The 18,498-nt window shown below is 35.8% G+C and overlaps 3 protein-coding genes across 7 annotated transcripts; 1 reads left to right on the top strand and 2 right to left on the bottom strand.

The window, feature by feature from the left end:
* Positions 1-491: 491 nt before the first annotated feature.
* On the bottom strand, positions 492-8,312 carry NaPi-III (Na[+]-dependent inorganic phosphate cotransporter type III). The gene is made up of 10 exons (XM_053745866.2): positions 8,182-8,312; positions 7,189-7,789; positions 6,599-6,841; positions 6,293-6,475; positions 6,049-6,204; positions 5,412-5,896; positions 4,933-5,147; positions 4,312-4,497; positions 4,049-4,195; positions 492-2,391 (listed from the first exon to the last, which is right to left on the bottom strand). Exons 2-10 carry the CDS (start codon positions 7,379-7,381, stop codon positions 2,301-2,303), a joined length of 1,899 nt encoding a protein of 632 aa, XP_053601841.1. The 5' UTR covers positions 7,382-7,789; positions 8,182-8,312; the 3' UTR covers positions 492-2,300.
* A 2,260-nt stretch (positions 8,313-10,572) lies between these two features.
* rho-7 (rhomboid-7) lies at positions 10,573-15,047 on the top strand. Of its 4 annotated transcripts, none has more exons than XM_053745424.2 (9): positions 10,573-10,773; positions 10,874-11,063; positions 11,645-11,773; positions 12,323-12,500; positions 12,704-12,799; positions 12,956-13,080; positions 13,588-13,689; positions 14,057-14,154; positions 14,663-15,047. In XM_053745424.2, the coding sequence occupies exons 1-9, from the start codon at positions 10,727-10,729 to the stop codon at positions 14,757-14,759; spliced, it is 1,062 nt and encodes a 353-aa protein (XP_053601399.1). In that variant the 5' UTR covers positions 10,573-10,726; the 3' UTR covers positions 14,760-15,047. The 4 variants fall into 4 exon arrangements, with proteins under 4 accessions (XP_053601399.1, XP_053601400.1, XP_053601402.1 ...); XM_053745425.2 differs by having other exon boundaries at positions 12,326-12,500; XM_053745427.2 differs by having other exon boundaries at positions 10,574-10,773; positions 12,323-12,488.
* A 125-nt stretch (positions 15,048-15,172) lies between these two features.
* Positions 15,173-17,107, bottom strand: Mpv17 (Mitochondrial inner membrane protein MPV17). 2 transcript variants are annotated; one of them, XM_053745430.1, is made up of 3 exons: positions 16,984-17,107; positions 16,475-16,701; positions 15,173-16,195 (listed from the first exon to the last, which is right to left on the bottom strand). In XM_053745430.1, exons 2-3 carry the CDS (start codon positions 16,676-16,678, stop codon positions 15,845-15,847), a joined length of 555 nt encoding a protein of 184 aa, XP_053601405.1. In that variant the 5' UTR covers positions 16,679-16,701; positions 16,984-17,107; the 3' UTR covers positions 15,173-15,844. The 2 variants fall into 2 exon arrangements, with proteins under 2 accessions (XP_053601405.1, XP_053601404.1); XM_053745429.1 differs by having other exon boundaries at positions 16,977-17,099.
* Between the last annotated feature and the right edge of the window lie 1,391 nt (positions 17,108-18,498).

The raw sequence follows: 18,498 nt of genomic DNA on the forward strand, positions 1-18,498 counted from the left end.
TCGCGGACTTTTTTATGGATCTACTAAAAACATACACACACACACACGCACACGCACACACACACACGCGCACACGCACACACGCACACACGCACACACGCACACGCACACACGCACACGCGCGCGCGTGCACTCACACACACACACACACACAAACGCGCGCGCGCGCGCGCACACACACACACACACACACAATGATGGCGCCAGGTTAGATTTAACTAAAAAATCACTAAATTAAGTGCTCGTAAGGTTGACTCATTGATTCTTACGTCTAACTACAACCTCATGAAAATCTTGCATGGAGGACAGCTGTCTATTAGCGTGCCAGAAGTGATTACCATATACCTAGATAAAATTCGATTATAAACTTTATTTTGTATACTAAGTAGGTTTGTTAGTTGCACACATAATCATTTATATTTCGCGGGATTCGGCAAAACTCCACTGATCCGTGATTTTATTAAATTAAAGCAAATAAGTAGAACCGAAAGATCTTTTGACAATTTTATTTTAACAATTATGCAGTAATAATAGACAGTGGTTCCTAATTTATAATACATAGGTATATAAGTAAATAGAACAGGACCTAGCACAGGACTAGGGAATCGGAATCACTACCCCTTTGTACCTAGTTACGGAACTTACAATTATTTAGCACATTCATTACAGATTGTTGAATAAAAATAAATTACCAGAGGCGGTGTTGTAAGTGCGGATCAAATAAAAGTGATATTTCATAACCTTAATTCTTAGACCGATTTAAAACGTAGAAATTTTCTTTGCAGAATACTTTTTGCTTTAAACATTTAGTTTGATTTTTTACAATTACACACATCTCAATCAATTAATATTCGTCTGGTGAATATTTTGTACTTATGAAATTATTTGTTAACCGATGCATAACCTTAAAAAATTAAAATCAGGTAGGTTAAGTCCCTACATTGTCTATAAATTCTAGCTAGTTGATCGCCGTGCTAGTAGGCCAGAGTGTAGATAAAATTGACAACATTTTGCTACAAATCTGTTACATTTTAAATAACATTTCTTTACTTGTTTTAACTAATTTAAATTGAAACTAATTCAATTACAGGAAATACAATTTATGTTATGCCGGCTATACACTATTATGCTAAACAATGCTGGTTTTTTATTGCGATGAATAAAAGATCAACGGCAATGTTCATGATCGCATCATCTGTCTGAGTTCGGGTCGGGTATAGTGTATAGCCGACTTATGGAATATTTCGTAAAAAATACACACAATACACACAAATGAGTGTATTTAATTTTAAAAGTTCTCAAACTACAACTATTCCATGTTACATCGAGTTGGAAACTGAGTAGAGGGTCGAAGAGAGTGTACCCTCGTATTTCCTAAAATCTATATAGGTAAATATTACAAACAGTATTACCTATGCATGGACCCTATGTATTTAATGTAGGTAATAAAGAAGTTGTCCACAAATAAGATAGGTTAGGTAGGTATTTCATTTGTAAACCAAAGGATAGTGAATCCGTTTGTTGGATTTTTAAGCAGGGAAAAAAATATGAACAAGCTTATACCTCTAGGCATCTATAGCTAGGCTTTTACTTAATCTGCATGGATTTTCTTGTAAGCCCATAAATACCTACAAACTCATCTGTTTATGGGCATGGAGATGTATATACCTATATGTTACCGTTGATTTGCGTAATCAGAGTCCAGATTAATGAGGTATTCTGCAGATTATCTGTGAGTCAGTTAAAGTGGAAAAAATAATTGAGTTCCTACATTAACTAGATAATCTGCAGACTTCCTAGGTAATCTGGAGACTAACGACCATGCATACGGTAAATTCCATAAAACAGGTTCTTGTTGGAATAAAATAATTTGAATTAGTTGTAAAAAATTAAATATTTAATAAAAATTTTAAGACGGGTAATTAGATATAAATTTACACATGATGAACCATTTTACGCGTGAACAGCTCACTATAGGTACGTAACTGGGTAGGTACGTAAGCTGTTAGCGCGGGAGGAGCGGGTGAGCGAAACAAAAGTATTTCGCTCACTGTCTCCTCTAATTTAACGATTTGAATGGTACATCTGGTTACTGTGCAAACTTTATAAGAGCATTTCAAATTTTTTCATTTCAAATTTTTACACTTCACGCTTACACTAACAAATCGTATCAGAGTACTTATCTGCAGATTTCATAGTTAATGTGCACATTAACGTATTATGCATTCTAACGGTAACATATATACATATATATAAGTTCGTAACATATAAGTAAGTATATGTATACAAAGAAATATTCATTAAACAACAAAAGCTTCCAGTGCTATCATCGAGAGCGCCGCGATGCCCGCCACGGCCGGCACCGTCACAACCCACGCGAAGATTATGTTCCTGGAAGTGTAAACACGTTTATGAATTCATTATACGCATACATTTTTATGTATGTATGTATGTTTGTTAGTTTGTTTGTAACGCGATAACTTTTTTTGAACCGTTGTTGGTCCGATTTTAATGAAATTTAAAAGGTGTGTAGGATATGCCAATAGAATTTTTAGGATTGTGGGGCATCAAAATCGGCTCAGTCGTTTTTGAAATATTCACAATTTTGTAAAACCTCACCAAAATGTAATGTGTTCGCGAGGTCAAGTTCGAGGCGAACAACTAGTAGGTATGTAATAGAACCGTATAGTTTTGTAATATAATTTAAACTTAGGGCCGAGTTCACCGACTTTTTAAACGACTGCTTAACACTTAAACAGCTGATTAGAACTTACTATACTATAGATACTCGGAGATAAAATTCGATTGTAATTGATTTGATTGATGAAATCACGGCCAAAAAACTTAGTTCGGCAACTTTTGCAGTGAGAAGGATCAGACAGTGTAGAAACATCGAAACAGGCTAGGCTTGTGTATTACAGCTACTTTCATAGCATAATGTCTTACGGATTATTGTAATGGGGTAATGCAGCTGATATAGGAAAAATTTTTGTTTTACAGAAACGAGTAATTCGTTTTATTTATGGGCTTAAGCCACGGGATTCCTTGCGAGATTTATTCAAATCGATAAATATTATGATCTTTTGCATCTCAGTACATCTTCGACGTACTTATTTTTGTTAAATCTAACTTACACCTGGATAAAACATTGAGTGATTAAACACTCGTAATAGGCATAAACTTTGTATGAACAGATTCCGACTTAAAAAGGTAAGGCGGTCTTTCATGGGTCAAAGTGTAAAATTGTTCAATAAACTCCCTGTAGAGGCTATTAACTTGCCAATGGCAAAATTTAAATCATATATTAAAAATGCTTGAATAGCTAATGCTTATTACACAATTAGCGACTATTTAAATGATAAAAAACCTTGGACCATTCCTAAAACTTCCACCTCTCACACTTGATCTTACTTTTTTATTATTATTTATATATTTTCTTGACATGTTTACTACATATATTTTGACATTTACTTGTAAAACATATACGTGATTTGTGATCTTCAAGTGTCTGAAAGTAACATAAGTATCTATTATGTTAGATTATGGAGATCAAGTATGTCATGCACACTGGATCGGGTCCATCATCTATTAAAAGTTTTTTGTTTGGTTAATTATATATATATATATATATTCCTTTCATCAGCACTTGATCACAATCATAATATGTTTCAGTATACCTTTTGACCGTGACATTGTTATATTACTGATAAAAAATTATACATAAATGTATATTTAAAAAATGGCATAATAGGGACCAACACTGTTCAAATGAGTTTCTTTCGGCATTTCTTCTCAGCAGTGGTCGTTCCGAAATGCTAGTAGTTTGTAGCTTTGGTAAACATCATTTAATTCAAAATCTGCTTAAAAGTACCTGTGAAGGCCTAATTTCTGAATAAATGATTTGATTTTGATTTTGATTTTAATTTCACAGTCTGTCAAGAAAGTGAAGAAAATTAAATTAGGGCGCTGTCTCCTACCTAATGATGGACAACACTGGGTGTTTGACCGGCAGCTCCACTTTATTGCTACCAGCAATTCCACTGATTACCTGAAGAGGCTCCAATCGACGGGCTTCTTAGAGAAGTAGCCGACGCAGACCACGGAGCCCACCTTGCAGTGCGTGGTGGACACCGGCAGCCCCGCCTTGCTGGCCACCAGAACTGTCAATGCTGACCCTATCTCTATTGTGAACCCTCTGTAATCATAAACAGGAAAAATAGGAATAAAATAATATAAATGCCATGTTTACTTAGTCATAGTAATTTTAGATGTTTTATTATAATCACAGTGTGTATTGGTGGGAAGACATACGTGTCGGGTGTGATGCTGGTAAGGTCTTCCCCCACGGTGCGGATGACGCGGCGCCCCCACAACCACAGGCCTAGCGCGATGCCCACTCCGCCGAACACCAGGATGGCCAGTGGAGTTTCAGCTTTAGCGTGCGCTTCCCCCTCGGAGTACAGCAGCCACAACGCCACCAGAGGGCCTATGGCGTTACTGAAACATGATTTTTGTCCTGGTAAATTATATTATGGGTGAGATTATTCTCAAACTAAACGTGTATACAAAATTACAGCTCAATTGGTTAGATACATGTAGCGACATACTTGTTACATTGCAAAGATAAATAAAAGCTTGTAAAAATAATAAGTACCTATATTTCAACGCATTGATGTCTTTTGAATAAATATCCTACTAATATTATAAATGCGAAAAATTGTGAGGAAGTAGTGTGTAAGTATGTTTGTTTCTCTTTCACCGGGCCGCTAGTCAAAATGAAAAATAACTTTTCTTTTTCTTACTAAGTATAAGACATTTAAAAAAAGTATTACAAATAAGAAAAAAGAGTAGAGGAAGACCAAGAAGGCCATCAACTTATGATATAATGATTAATGGTGGTAGAGTAAATAAATAAAAATGACATACACATACCTGACGTCGTTACCTCCGTGTGCGAAGGCGCCAAAGGCGGCAGTTATTACTTGTAGGAAGGAGAAGAGGCGCAGGGTGTCTGTGGGGGGCTCGGAGGGTGCGGGGGGCGGCGGACTTGCCGTCCGCAGCAGCGGCGCCGCGCTCGAGTTCGGTGTGATGGCGGGCAGCCGACTCGGGCCGTCCAGCTCTATGTTCCACGCACTGCTCTCTGGTGCCTGAAGTTCGATGATGGTTGTTTAGTGCCCGAAACGGTTGCGACAATATGAGTACCATCTTCAGAGCAATCAACTGTCTAAGGTACCGTCAAAGTCGTTTACCAAGTGGTAAAATGAATACAAATATTAGTGTAAATGGCTATTATCGCTAGAAAGGTGAATATAAAAAGAAAGGAAAAATAAAGGTTTTAAAAATAATATACATATAGCACAGTAATTTAAAAAAAATTCTCAAAAATATATCTTTTTCGTAAAGGAGCTTACCTTATCCAGCCTAGAAGGAGGACTGTCGAAATCCACAGTAGTTGTTAAAATTCTCGTCGCTGCCAACTTATCAAACTCCATGCGCGCGATCGTATCACAAGAGTCACCCAAGAACCCATTTCTAGAATCGTAGCTTTCCCCCATACCAGCCATGTGTGCTGAGTCTAAACTTTTATTACAGCTCCACGTTTCATCGATATATTTAAGGGTGTTTATCTGAGGATCAGCGTCTATCAGTTGCAATCTAGATTTGTTTGGTGGACTGAGGCTGCGTGAGAGAATACTGCAGTCATCCATGGTAGCGAGGAGTGCTCGGTTCCTGGCGTTCATCTCCCTGACGCCAACAGATATCTTGTCGGCTTCGCTCAGGGTGACCATTTCTGCTGTTTCTGCTATCGCTTCTAGAACCTTCCCATCCTCGGACAACAGTGAGGTAGGCCGTTGCTGCTTATGTGAATGTGTTGGTGTATGAGCTGGCGTTGTTTCTACCAAAAAAATAATGGAAAAACTGGAATTTTTCGATATAACTAGTTTACTTAGTAGTTAGGTTTATGTAGCTAAACCCAAATATATATGTTAGTGGATAACAACAACGGTTATTTTGTCCCGAAAAAAAACTAGCGCAATATTAACTTACCGTTAGATACACCTAAAGTGAAATTGACCGGAGGCGCTATGACCCTGCGACTGTAGTAAGGGACGAGAAAGACTTTGACTGCCACTGCCACTAGTGTGCCAATGATCCAAGACACCAAGAACACTAGCCATGGCGGGATACTGTCCATTGATAACACTGAAATCATGAAATATATCTAGTTAGTCATCACAAGTTTCTCAACTTTTTATTGACGTATTCTGTAAAACAAAACAAACGAACTCACACTTGGGACCATCGAGAAGGACACTCAAGACATTGACCGTGACGGTGCTGGCATAGAAATACGGCAGCATCTTGAGTCCTTTCGCCAGCGGCTCCTTCACTTGGAGTACGAACTTGTGCACGTACCAATATATACCTGCCGATGTCGCCCCACTCATTACCGGCGACAAGAACCACGAGATCACTGAAAAAAACAATCATACTTTAACTACCTGTATTCGGACGGTTATTATTAAGTTGAACAAAGAAGAACCGAGCAACGCTCAGATTGGTGAGAGATTGTTGAATTTAACAAAAAAGCTTTTACCAATAGCACCGAGCGTTGACCAGCGTACTCCTTGGACACCTTTAGCAGCCAAGGTGAATCCTACTGTGGCGCCCACCACGGAGTGTGTCCCGGAGACCGGGAGCCGCAGCGCGGTCGCGACCAGTAGCCAGGCTGCCCCTGCAATCAGTGCTGCCAGGCAACCGGCGGCTAGCAAACGCTCTTCGTTCTCATATAGAGACACGTCTAAGATACCCTTGCGCATTGTGTCCGACACCTTGTAGCCTAAAAATTAGTTTAATTATTAAGTTATTTTTTATTGGAACAATAAACCTTTAAATTATGCTGGCTTAAAATATGATACCAATGTAGACGAACGAATCAAATCAAGTAAGTACTCAAGTAACAGTAGGTATAGTAACTTCGACGGGTAAAATTACAAAGATTAGGTTTGAACAAAAGTATACTTACTTCTTTTATGTTCTATACAGCTAGGTACTTAGTTATATTCACTACTTACACAACGTTGTACCTACCTTAGTGATAAATTTTCACAGTGCGTCTCAAAATACCTCGAAACAAATTGAACACAAATATTAATTTTCGTCAAAAAAGAAATTACAATCACTTACCAATTAAAACAGCTCCAGCTATCTCAAATATCGTGGCGAGGATGCACGCTTGAGTCAGCGTCAATACTTTAGATCCCACGCTGGTTCCAAAAGAGTTGGCGACATCATTCGCTCCGATGCCAAACGCCAAGATGAAAGCCACCACAAACCCACACACCACCAGCCAGAACAAGTCGTCAGGGTATGGTTCCATTTCAAATTATTTTACACACCCATTTTTGTAATAGTACCAATAATTAAAATTTCAAAATTAGTTATATAGCACCTATCCAAGATTCTCTTGTTTTTGCAAAATTACCTACACTAATTTATCTAGTTAAGCTTCGCTTATTCTCAACACTTGGTATCAACAACTTATTTTCATCTGTAGAATACACGGTACTTTCCGCACCATATAAAAATAAGTAACAATAAAGTTGAAGGACGAGTAAATAGTATGTATCTAAACTTAAATAATTCGAATTCCCAAATGAATATTGTTACAATTTTAGTTATTAATAAATAATTGGAATTCTCGAATTACTTGTGCGTCACAATGTTTGATGTTTAGTTAATATTTCGAATAGGTGTTGTGGTTTCGATATTTTTGGCTTCATGTTTTCTGTAATGGAAAAATAATAATTAATAATAAAATATTCTTATAAGAATCCATTCAAAAAACAAAATTAACAAATGTATCTAAATAGCCGGGCCACATGGTATTCAAAATACCTATTGATTTCCTACCGCCATTAGCTAAAGTTTCGCGGTAAAAATCGAGACTTCCTAAATATACTTATACGACAGTCAGGTAGGTATACTGGATAAATGTCAAGTAAAATTCCTCAACCTTAACGTTAACGACACTTGCGTCATGTGTGCCTCTTATTTAGTCACTCGGCTGTGTATTTTTATACCTCATTATTATAATTTCTAATAATACCTACTCTCCGTTTTACCGAGATCACTTGTAAACTTAACACTTCATGGCAAAATTTCTATGAGTCTACTCACCTAGAGAAATGATAGGATTTTATGGTCCTAATTTAACGGATCTTATAAAATCACAAGGTCTCTTTCCCCTGAGTGTTCAGCTGTATACTGAAGTTGTTGAGGGTCACCACCGTCAAGGCAAAGAAGCCGTCTGAATAGAGCATGCGCAAGGCGCAATAGGTACCCCGCTCCTGCAACCCTCGCATTGTATAAGGAGCACAATAAAAATGTTTGTTCGTTTGCGAAAGAACCCCTCCCAAATTACTTGGATAAATAACCGGCTTCATAAGAATGAAGTTGAAGCGGAAACTGATAATTTGAATATTATAGCCACTGCGTTTTAATAAAAACCAACTTTAAATAGCTATAAATGGGGATACATATAACTATGTGTGCCCATTACATTTTTTATGAATATAGCGCTATCAAATGGCATTCTCTATTTGCTAGTCACCGTAGATCATGCAAAGTGCAGAACAAAAAGTAAGAAAGAGGAAAGCGGACTCAAGGTACACGGTATAAGTACCTACCTAGGTCTATATTTCGAGGTCTAATATAGGTTGTGTTTTATAATCGTTTTTGACTTTTGAATTTTTATTGATTCAATTAGGGGTAAATTTACGCCGGTTACACACCATCGTCAAACTTTGGCGATTTCAAAGTACATTGCTGGTTTTTCCTTGCGATAAATAAAATTAATATTACGGAACCTTCAATGCGTGAGTCAACTCGCATTTGACAAATTTTTGTTTTCAAATCAATATCGACTTCTTTAATTTACACATTTCCGTCTCTTTCCCGAAATCGCCGCATGGCTAACAAAGCGAGTAATCGTCACTAGGCTACTCTGTATCCTTTTGTGTATGTCATACGAGGTGTCTGTCTAGGGAAACAAATTGACACATATAGCAAAGCCCAGGCAGCTAATAGGCATTCCCAAGTAGGGTAGACGTCAGATAGGCCTCCGATAGTAAAATTACAACCATCTTTAAAGATATATGATATAGCTACGCCCCGGGAACCCCCATGGGAATTGCAGGATAAAAAGCACGTGTTATTCCAGATTATATTCTACCCGTGTGCTAAACTCCATAACAATCCGACTAGTAGATTTTGTGTGAAATAAATAATAAACACACATACACACATACTTACATCTTCACAAACTTTCGCATTTATAATATTAGGTAGTACCTACTTAAAATTGATCGCAGACCGACCCCGGGCTTTGCGACAAATAACGAATATTACTGGGAACACCCGAAGATGAGAAAAAAATCATAACTAAGTAATACTAATATCTTATATACACACTTTCACAAGTGTATTTCCTTGTATTAGGAATCTAGATAGGTAGTTGGAGATAGTACTAGTGACCGTTTTGAGTGAGCCGCGGGGATCATCATACCGTAAAAGGATGGTTCGCAGAGCGTTTCGACCACTGCGGCTGCGCGGTCATTACAATACGTCAATTTTCTTGAGAAAGGAATCATTTCCGAAATCAATCATTCATATAATTTACATTACTACTGTACAGAGTAATTAAAGTCATATATTAAAACTCATTCTTGTCTTTGTAATACGACTTTGTAAAACGACTATATACAACTGTGATTATCTACGTGCAAGACCTTATATAAAAGAAGTTTTATAAAACAACTACTAGCAAGCTAAACAATGGTCTTATAAAAAAACTAGATAAATGGTGTTTGAACCTATAAAGGTTCAGAGATTTGAAAGGGCCCCGACTAGAGATTGAGCGCTTGCTTTGAATAGAGAGTATTACTGCACATTTATCCCGCCAGAGTACAGAACTGTACGTTAGGTATACAAAAGCTTTGACGCCTTTTGCTATGTCGATTAAAACGTTTATTTTAGAGTACTTTATTAATCATTTCATTATGCAAGCATTCGTTTGTGAAAATATACAACACTGTAGTATATTCGGGTGCGGAAATATTGGGAAAAATCGTTTTCCATAAGATAAAAAACTTTGGAAACTATGGGATACGTCTCACGCTGTAAAATTTTTGAGCCAGTAAACGGAAAAAGCTCGGAACACTTCACACGTGAAGACTTATTAAAATATGGACCTCATACAGGTAAGATCTTCAGTCAAAATCAATTTTATATCAGTTTATGACCACAGTTGACCAAATAATGCAGAACATAAACTAAAATAGTGTTATTATTTTCAGGATAATTCACTAAATCCTTCTTTTTTCCTTTAAACTCGCACCACGATTGCGTAGAAGGTATTTTTGGTCGTAAATCTGCAACAATATTCAAAATTGGTGCTTTTTGCCACCATTGCAATGTTTGTGTACCTTAGTTGTACTAGTAGTGCCATCTGCGCTGAGCTTTGCGCAATATGCCCTATTGGCCTATCTTTAAAAAAAAAGTCAAACAGTAGTGTCAGTACGGAAAAATAAAAATAGTAACGTCAGATAGAATTTCTTTTCCTAAAATTTTACATCTTTTCAATAAAATATATAGAAACAGAAATGAAGATATTTGTGTAATGTGGATACAAAATAGATAAAGTGTTAATTTCTTTAAACACAACATGTTCTTCAGAAACATTTGGTCTGCTGCCGAAATAACGAGTAATTGGTATGTTTACATTTTCTACTGTCGTCGTAACCTTATTTTTTATTTATAAAACTATTTCATACTACAAATCCATGCTACAAATGTTAGTATTTTATTATAGCAGAGCATTACTGCTACAACAGAGCCGTAATCCTGTCGGCTATGGTCGGATTCAAACTCGCAATGCTTTCAACTCTTCACGTCGCGGTGGACGACCTATTACCGAACCTGACCCATTGGAAAGTATTCAAATAGAATCAGGACCTCTCCAAATAAAAGGACTACTAAGACCATTTGTGTTTACAATAGGGGTAATTATGTTTAATAATTATTCAACACCAGCATGTCATTATTAAAAAACAAAACAAACAAATTGTACCCACTTGTAATTTACAAAATTCAAATTAATATTATTTATTTTCATAAAAATGTAGGTGAGATAAGTTTCACTTTTATCTTTTTTCTCTTATCTAAATAAGTCTTATTTTATGGGTTACATCTTTCAACATAGTTTTATTTTAAAATAGTACTGTTAATATGTACTAACTATTCCAGGTTGTATTCTACTCAAGTACCAATTATAATCATAAATAAATTTTTACATGAAAGAAACATTAATCTTTATCACATTCACTTCATATCATTGCTATACAAAAACTTTACTTCTATTAAAAACCCTACTTCCTACTAATAATATTAATGTGAAAATTTGTGAGGATGTGTGTATGATATGTTTGTTTGTTTCTCTTTCATGCAAAATCTACTAGACCGATTGTTATGTCATTAGGTACACAGGTAGAATATAACCTGGAATAACACATAGGGTACTTGTTAATCAGCTAATATATTATAGATTGGGTTTCCAATTGTTTTAATTTCTATTAATTTTCAGGTATCTGCAGCAAGTGTACTTGGCTGTGTTATTTGGGAATATGAGACTCTCCGTGCACACTCAACCACTCTACTCAGGAGACCAGGCTCCTGGCTGAATGCTCAACAGAAAAAAATTTTGGCACAGTTTGTAAGATAATACTGGATATTAAATTACTCATTAAGATGATTTTATGGTAAAAGTTAATAATAATATTTAATATATTAGGACAAATCACACAGATTGAGCTAGCCCCAAAGTAAGTTCGAGACTTGTGTTATGGGATACTAACTCAACGATACTATATTTTATAAATAGATACATATATAAATAGACATCCAAGACCCGGGCCAATCAGAAAAAGATCATTTTCCATCATGACCCGACCGGGGATCGAACCCGGGACCTCTCGGTTCAGTGGCAAGAACTTTACCGCTGCGCCACCGAGGTCGTCAAAGTCAAAGTTAACTATAATAAAAATGAAAAAGTATGGGACATCACCCTTAAATCTTTATTTTTATTATACTTGCAATATTAGTACTCTATTATGAATATAAAATGCAAAAATTAAATCAATCTTGATTACAAAGAGGCTTACTTACACACCTATAGGCACAGTTTTGAGTATTTGCAGTGATACTGTATTAACAATGGCAATAAAGTTAACCTACAATTTTACGTGTATTATTAATATTTAAGCAGAAACCAGAGCCTGGTCCTGTCCAGAAATGGTGGCGATCACTAAAGGAAAGTGAAAAGGTGTTCTACCCGATACTTGCAGCTAATGTCCTCGTGTTCGGTGCGTGGCGAGTGCGAGCCCTTCAGCCTTACATGGTCAAGTACTTCTGCTCTAATCCATCAGGCAGTAAGAATAATTGTTTGTGTTTCTTTATTTTCATAACGAATTTGTCTCTTTCCTGCCTAAAAATACCTGCTAAAATGCGTCAATTACTTCTACAATAAAAACCAAATAATTTGATTTAGATTGGTAATACAATTAAATATGCAGTCTTTGTCTGACCAGCTTTTCTGATTTTGACCATCTGAATAATATGAAAGTGAAAATAATTTGTTTTATAGGTGCAATTTGTCTACCAATGATCCTGTCCACATTCAGTCATTATTCGCCTCTTCATTTAATGGCTAACATGTATGTCCTCTACAGTTTTATGCCAGGTAATCAAATTATTTATGTTATTCCTTATCAAATATAGAAATACAATGAACTATCTTGTCATTGAATTGGTTAGTGCAAAAAGCACTAACCAGTAATTAAGTAGCTTGTGCCTCTGACAAACTTAGTCTTAAACAAATAATTATGTTTGTCCCTAGCCGCTGTGGCCTCATTAGGCAGTGAACAGTTCGTCGCCATGTATTTGAGTGCTGGTGTTATCAGCAGTTTTGCCAGCTTCCTCTACAAGGTGGTCGCCAATCAGCCTGGCCTTAGTCTCGGAGCAGTATGTATCTTTGACTTGGCCAAACAAAGCCTATAAGTATATTAGAAAATAATTGAATGTATAATAGAAAACGAAAGAACACAAGACCTTTACCTATGTTGTGTTCTTTGAATTTTCTAAAATTATAATGGTACATATAATAAATGATACTAAAAGTTTGTGAGGTATGTTTATTACTCTTCACACAAAACCTACTGGACGGATTGTTATGAAATTCGGTACCTATAAGGGTAGAATATAAACTGGAATAACACATATGGGACTTTATTCCGAATTCCCACGGGAAAGAAGGCGCTTCTGGGGCGCAGCTAGTATTGTATAAAACAGTCGCCCTCCGCGTCCAGCTGTTGCTAAGCTTTCTTTTAAATCACCCTGCATGTAACTGATTTTAAAGCAGTTTTCACTATTATTTAAACAAATTATTTTCAAAGTTGTTGCCGGGCCTGTTCGCTAGTTATATAATGTTAAATTGATATGATATAGTTGCAAATTACCTACATTTTTCAGTCGGGAGCAATCATGTCAGTGCTGTCGTATGTGTGCGTGCAGTATCCTGACACCAGGCTGAGCATCATCTTTTTGCCAATGTATACTTTTGCAGCTGGAACGGTGAATATTTTTTTTATATGCTAACCACTGGCTTTTGCCATAACTCTGCCGAAATTATTATAATACTTTCAAAATCCTTTTTCTAGTATAGCATAAATTGTATAGATGTATTTTTTGTTTTTGGTAATAAAAGAAACTGATAGAAGGGTCATGGTGATAATGTGGTGATGGCGCTAGCGTCCGAGTTTCTGCCTTCTAGTGGAATGTTCATTTTACACTGTATTAATGCGATGTCCGATAGTATCGATATCGTTTCGAAAATTAATAAACATATTTTAGCTATAATATAGTTTAGCTGATAGCTGGTCCATAATAAAGTTTGTTCCCCTTAATACGCTCTTTCCATAAAACATGTTTTTGTTTACAGGCAATAAAAGCAATAATGTGTATGGACTTGACTGGAGTCCTTCTCGGCTGGAAATTCTTTGATCATGCTGCTCATCTTGGGGGTGCTTTATTTGGAATGTAAGTACTGTTATAGAATCTTGAACAGAAGCTTCGTGATTTAAGCAAGTCAATGTGTCCGTCCATTGACGATTGATGTGTACAAACATCATATTATATACCTACATTGCAAGTTGCTTTGCCACGACAATCTGGCGTTTTAACATTGCAGGAACGCCCTATTGAACTGGGGTCCAAAACTCGAATAGTATACGTAGGCGGCAAGTCGCCTAGCTAAAGAGATTGGGCTGGTCCAGTCGGGCCCAGCTCTCTGGCGGCATGTTTACGGTATGCCGCCAGAGAGATGGGCCCGACTGGTCAACCAGGGTGCCAGAAGGGCGTAGAGGCAGAGTCAAACCACTAAATATATGAAAACGAAACTATATTGATGGTTCCTGCGGCCATGGCAAGGTGACTTCGATGATTTGTGAAAAAAGGAAGGCGAGGCCTTTAGCCTGGATCGGGACACATAAAAAAGTTAGTTGGATCTCTATTTATATTTATTTATCATTATTATCATATCTTTCAGAGCCTGGTGCCATTGGGGTAGTACACATATATGGGGCAAGAGAGACAAATTCCTGCAGTATTATCATGCAATGAGAAGAAATGATACAGGCAGATAGTAAAGGGCGATGTTAGTCAATGCTACAATTGTAAAGACAAAATTATTGTATCACCAAGTCATGTAATTTCTAAAAACCGTTTGTTTTAATAAATCTAGCAATAGACAAGAAAATGTCAAAGTAATTGTGATATTGTAATGTTTAGTTAATCACATTGCTAAATCTATTACAAAATGGCGGTTTTTATTTTACTGTTACAATCAGGTGATGAAGGCAATGGATAATAACATATTATGTTTGTAAAATAGAATGTGAGACCAAGAAATTAATATAACTATTTCATTTTGAGCAATTCCTTTTATTCTTGTATTAATTTACATATTATTTTTACCACATATTGCTTTCATGAAGCAACCAACTCACGGTTTTATGTCGATAAGGATTAAACATATTTGGACTATAATTAAAATAAATTGTTAAACTTTTAAAAATCCTTTATTTTGGGTACCATGACACAAGTGAAAACACTTTAAAAATTTGCTATTTGAACTTCAGACTAGAAAATACTTTCTACATAATATTAAATGCCCCCTAACAATGTATTTACAGATACAATGCAAATATTGTTTGCACTATAACACCATAATGAAATTTTGCTTAAATTGCTCCTTTAATTTTTTAATTAACACGTGTTAGTAGGTAAATGTAACATTCTTATTACAAAGTAGACAAAAATTTGAGTTTCAGAAGCAAATTAATAAACAAAGTATTTTTAAAATAACAGGCATGCCATGAAACCTTTACAAAGTTTAACAAATTATACCAAATATGACAAAATTGAACTAAAAATGTTATCCGTAACAGTGTCAACTGTAAAATTTAATAAAGTCTAGATAGTTAATTATTTCAATTTGTTATTGCAACACAAAGTATATAGACAGGTACAGTCTGTCAAGGTATTTGGCCAAAAAATTAAAAAATGCTCTTTAAATAACCTAATATTTCTACTTATGTATACAATTTGTTTTATATAATATAAAATTATATAAAACAAATTACTATAGAGACAAAATCTCCCTCATCTGAGCTTAGCTTAAAGCCTTAGTCATAAAGCATCAGTGCCCAGGGTCTTTATTGCAATAAAATTACAACTTATCCTTATTAGTTTTCCAAGAAAGATATGTGTTCCAAAACAGAGCAACTGTTTGAACTATAAGCACTTGATATTGAAGTGGTACATAATAAAAATTTGCTAGTTGTACCCATGGCCAAATGAAGTAATTTGTTTTGAGTACATCTAAATAATTTGTTCGAATATCTTTTTCCACATGTTCCAGTGTTTTCCCTTGCAGAGTACCAACAGCAGATAATAAGATGAAGAGAAATACAGGTGCAAATACACACTGATCAACAAATACTTTTTTTATCGCAACAGATTTCCCAGCAGAGCCAATATATCGATGCAACACTCCATACCATACATGTAATGCTGGACCCTAAAACAATGTACAAACAATAATAGTAGTTGTGGGCAAAATTAATCATTGTGAAAGACTGAGGTGAGATTTATTTTATATCATTTTCATTATATAAATATTGATCCAAAATTTACTTGAAATTCCATTAGGTTACATACATTTTATATAAAATTAACAGATATTACCATAGATTGACAGAAAACTGGGAAGATTCACATCTCAAGAGGCATTCTGTTAATCAATATCTCTATATGGTCTCTGCTATATTATTAGAAAATAAATTTTTAAATCACTTACTCCAACAAACATTCCAATGGATGTGAACTGTAATGTCCGTTTATAGTTTATATCTGTAGATTTCTTTTCAATCACAGTTTGAGATATCAGATCTCCCGCGCCCATAAGTATGCCACTTTGTAATCCTTGCATCAAGTACGGCCTGCGTACAAGAGCTTGTTGATACAATTTGAAAAATCCACGCGCCTTCATTGCCACTTGCATTCTCTCTTATTCAACAGTTCAACCTAATAACATGATATTAACAAAAACACACTTCGCGAATATAGTACCTACTATAATACGTACCTACGTAGGTAATTATAAATTCACGATTTTACAGATTTAGAGGTAGTGAAGTGAATGCCTTTTACAAGAGAAAAAGATCACAATCACAAACATAACCTGAAAATAATACTAAAATGCTAATAGAAGATTCCAGATTCCCATTCTTTTAACATATATATATATATATATATATGTAGTGTTGATTTTATAAAATTATTATTCAAATGTAAAATACCAGCTACCAGCTATAATCTTTTCTTTTTCATACGAAAAAACAAAACACATTTTTTTTGTGCGCAGTGGGACAGTTAAGAGGAATGAACAAACATTTGATTGGCTATCACATTTGTCACTGTCACTTCACTACACTAGGTACTAGTGTTGAGTTTAAACTCAGTATTAGATTTAGACCTGGTCAATCGATCATTTATTGTAACCCGGGTTATTCACGACCCGTAAGCGTAGTGATCGAGTCTAAATGATTCGGTCATTCAGATATCACTTTGAAACTATACCTCGTGAATCAATGGATTTGGGTTCTGTTGTATGATTGACTCGGTCGCATACGCACTCGCGGGTCACAGGTCACCGCGCAACTGATCAAACGAGTTCATTCATTTTAGGTACAGGTGTAGCGTATCGCGAGCGAACTGAACCCGAAAACGCTTCATTTTTAGACGCACACAATTTTATATATAAAAACCAATTTGGATTCACTACTGGAAAATCAACTGAAGATGCCGTTAGTCTGCTTATTAACCATGTCACTTCATTATTGGACAATAATATGAAAAGTATTGGCGCCTTTCTCGATCTTACCAAAGCGTTTGCTACTGTTGCGATTCCCATTCTACTAAAAAAACTTGAATACTTCGGTATCAGAGGCCTTCCACTAAAATGGTTTGAGAGTTATCTAACAAATAGAAGCCAAATGTTAAGGGTTGGAAACAGTATCAGTAGTCCTCTTCCAATTGAATTTGGTGTACCCCAAGGGAGTGTCCTCGGTCCGACGCTTTTTATTATTTACATAAATAACATACACAGTTTACCTCTCCAAAAGGCCAATATTATTTGTTATGCCGATGATACAGCGGTTATTTTCCATGGCCACTCCTGGGAATCTGTATTTTCTTCAGCCGACAATGGTTTGAGGCTATTAGCTCAATGGTTACATTAAAACCTGTTGTCTCTCAATATCACTAAATCTAATTATGTTTCCTTTCACAAAATCGCCACATCAGCCCCAATTTCTTCCCTGAACTTATGTATTCACTCAGTTTTTTTGCAATCCTTCCCAATGCACATGTACCCATACTCTGCAGAAAGTTGATTCTGTTAAATATTTAGGCATTTTGATTGACAATAAACTCTCATTTAAACCACATATTTCAGTACTATCAAAAAGAATTAGAAAACTAATTTACACAATGAAGATGCTACGTAACAGTGCAAAAAAAATTGTGAAATTGGTATATACGGCTTTATGTGAATCTATAATCAGTTATTGCATCAGTGTTTCTCAGGGGAGGCGTGGGTACTACTGCAATGTCTGAAATTGAAACTGCCCAACGATCAATATTAAAAGTAATTTTTAAAAAACCTTTCCGTTACCAACAACACAACTCTTTACTGAATCAGCAGTCTTAAATGTTCGCCGCAACTCTATATACTTAAAACTGCACTTAAAAAGCGATGTGATGACTCTCAGATCCGATGATTATTCCCAACTTCTTCAACGCAGAATATTTAAAGTTGAT

This window comes from Plodia interpunctella, chromosome 5 (genome assembly GCF_027563975.2).
Source record: "Plodia interpunctella isolate USDA-ARS_2022_Savannah chromosome 5, ilPloInte3.2, whole genome shotgun sequence".
Classification (NCBI taxonomy): Eukaryota; Metazoa; Arthropoda; class Insecta; order Lepidoptera; family Pyralidae; genus Plodia; species Plodia interpunctella.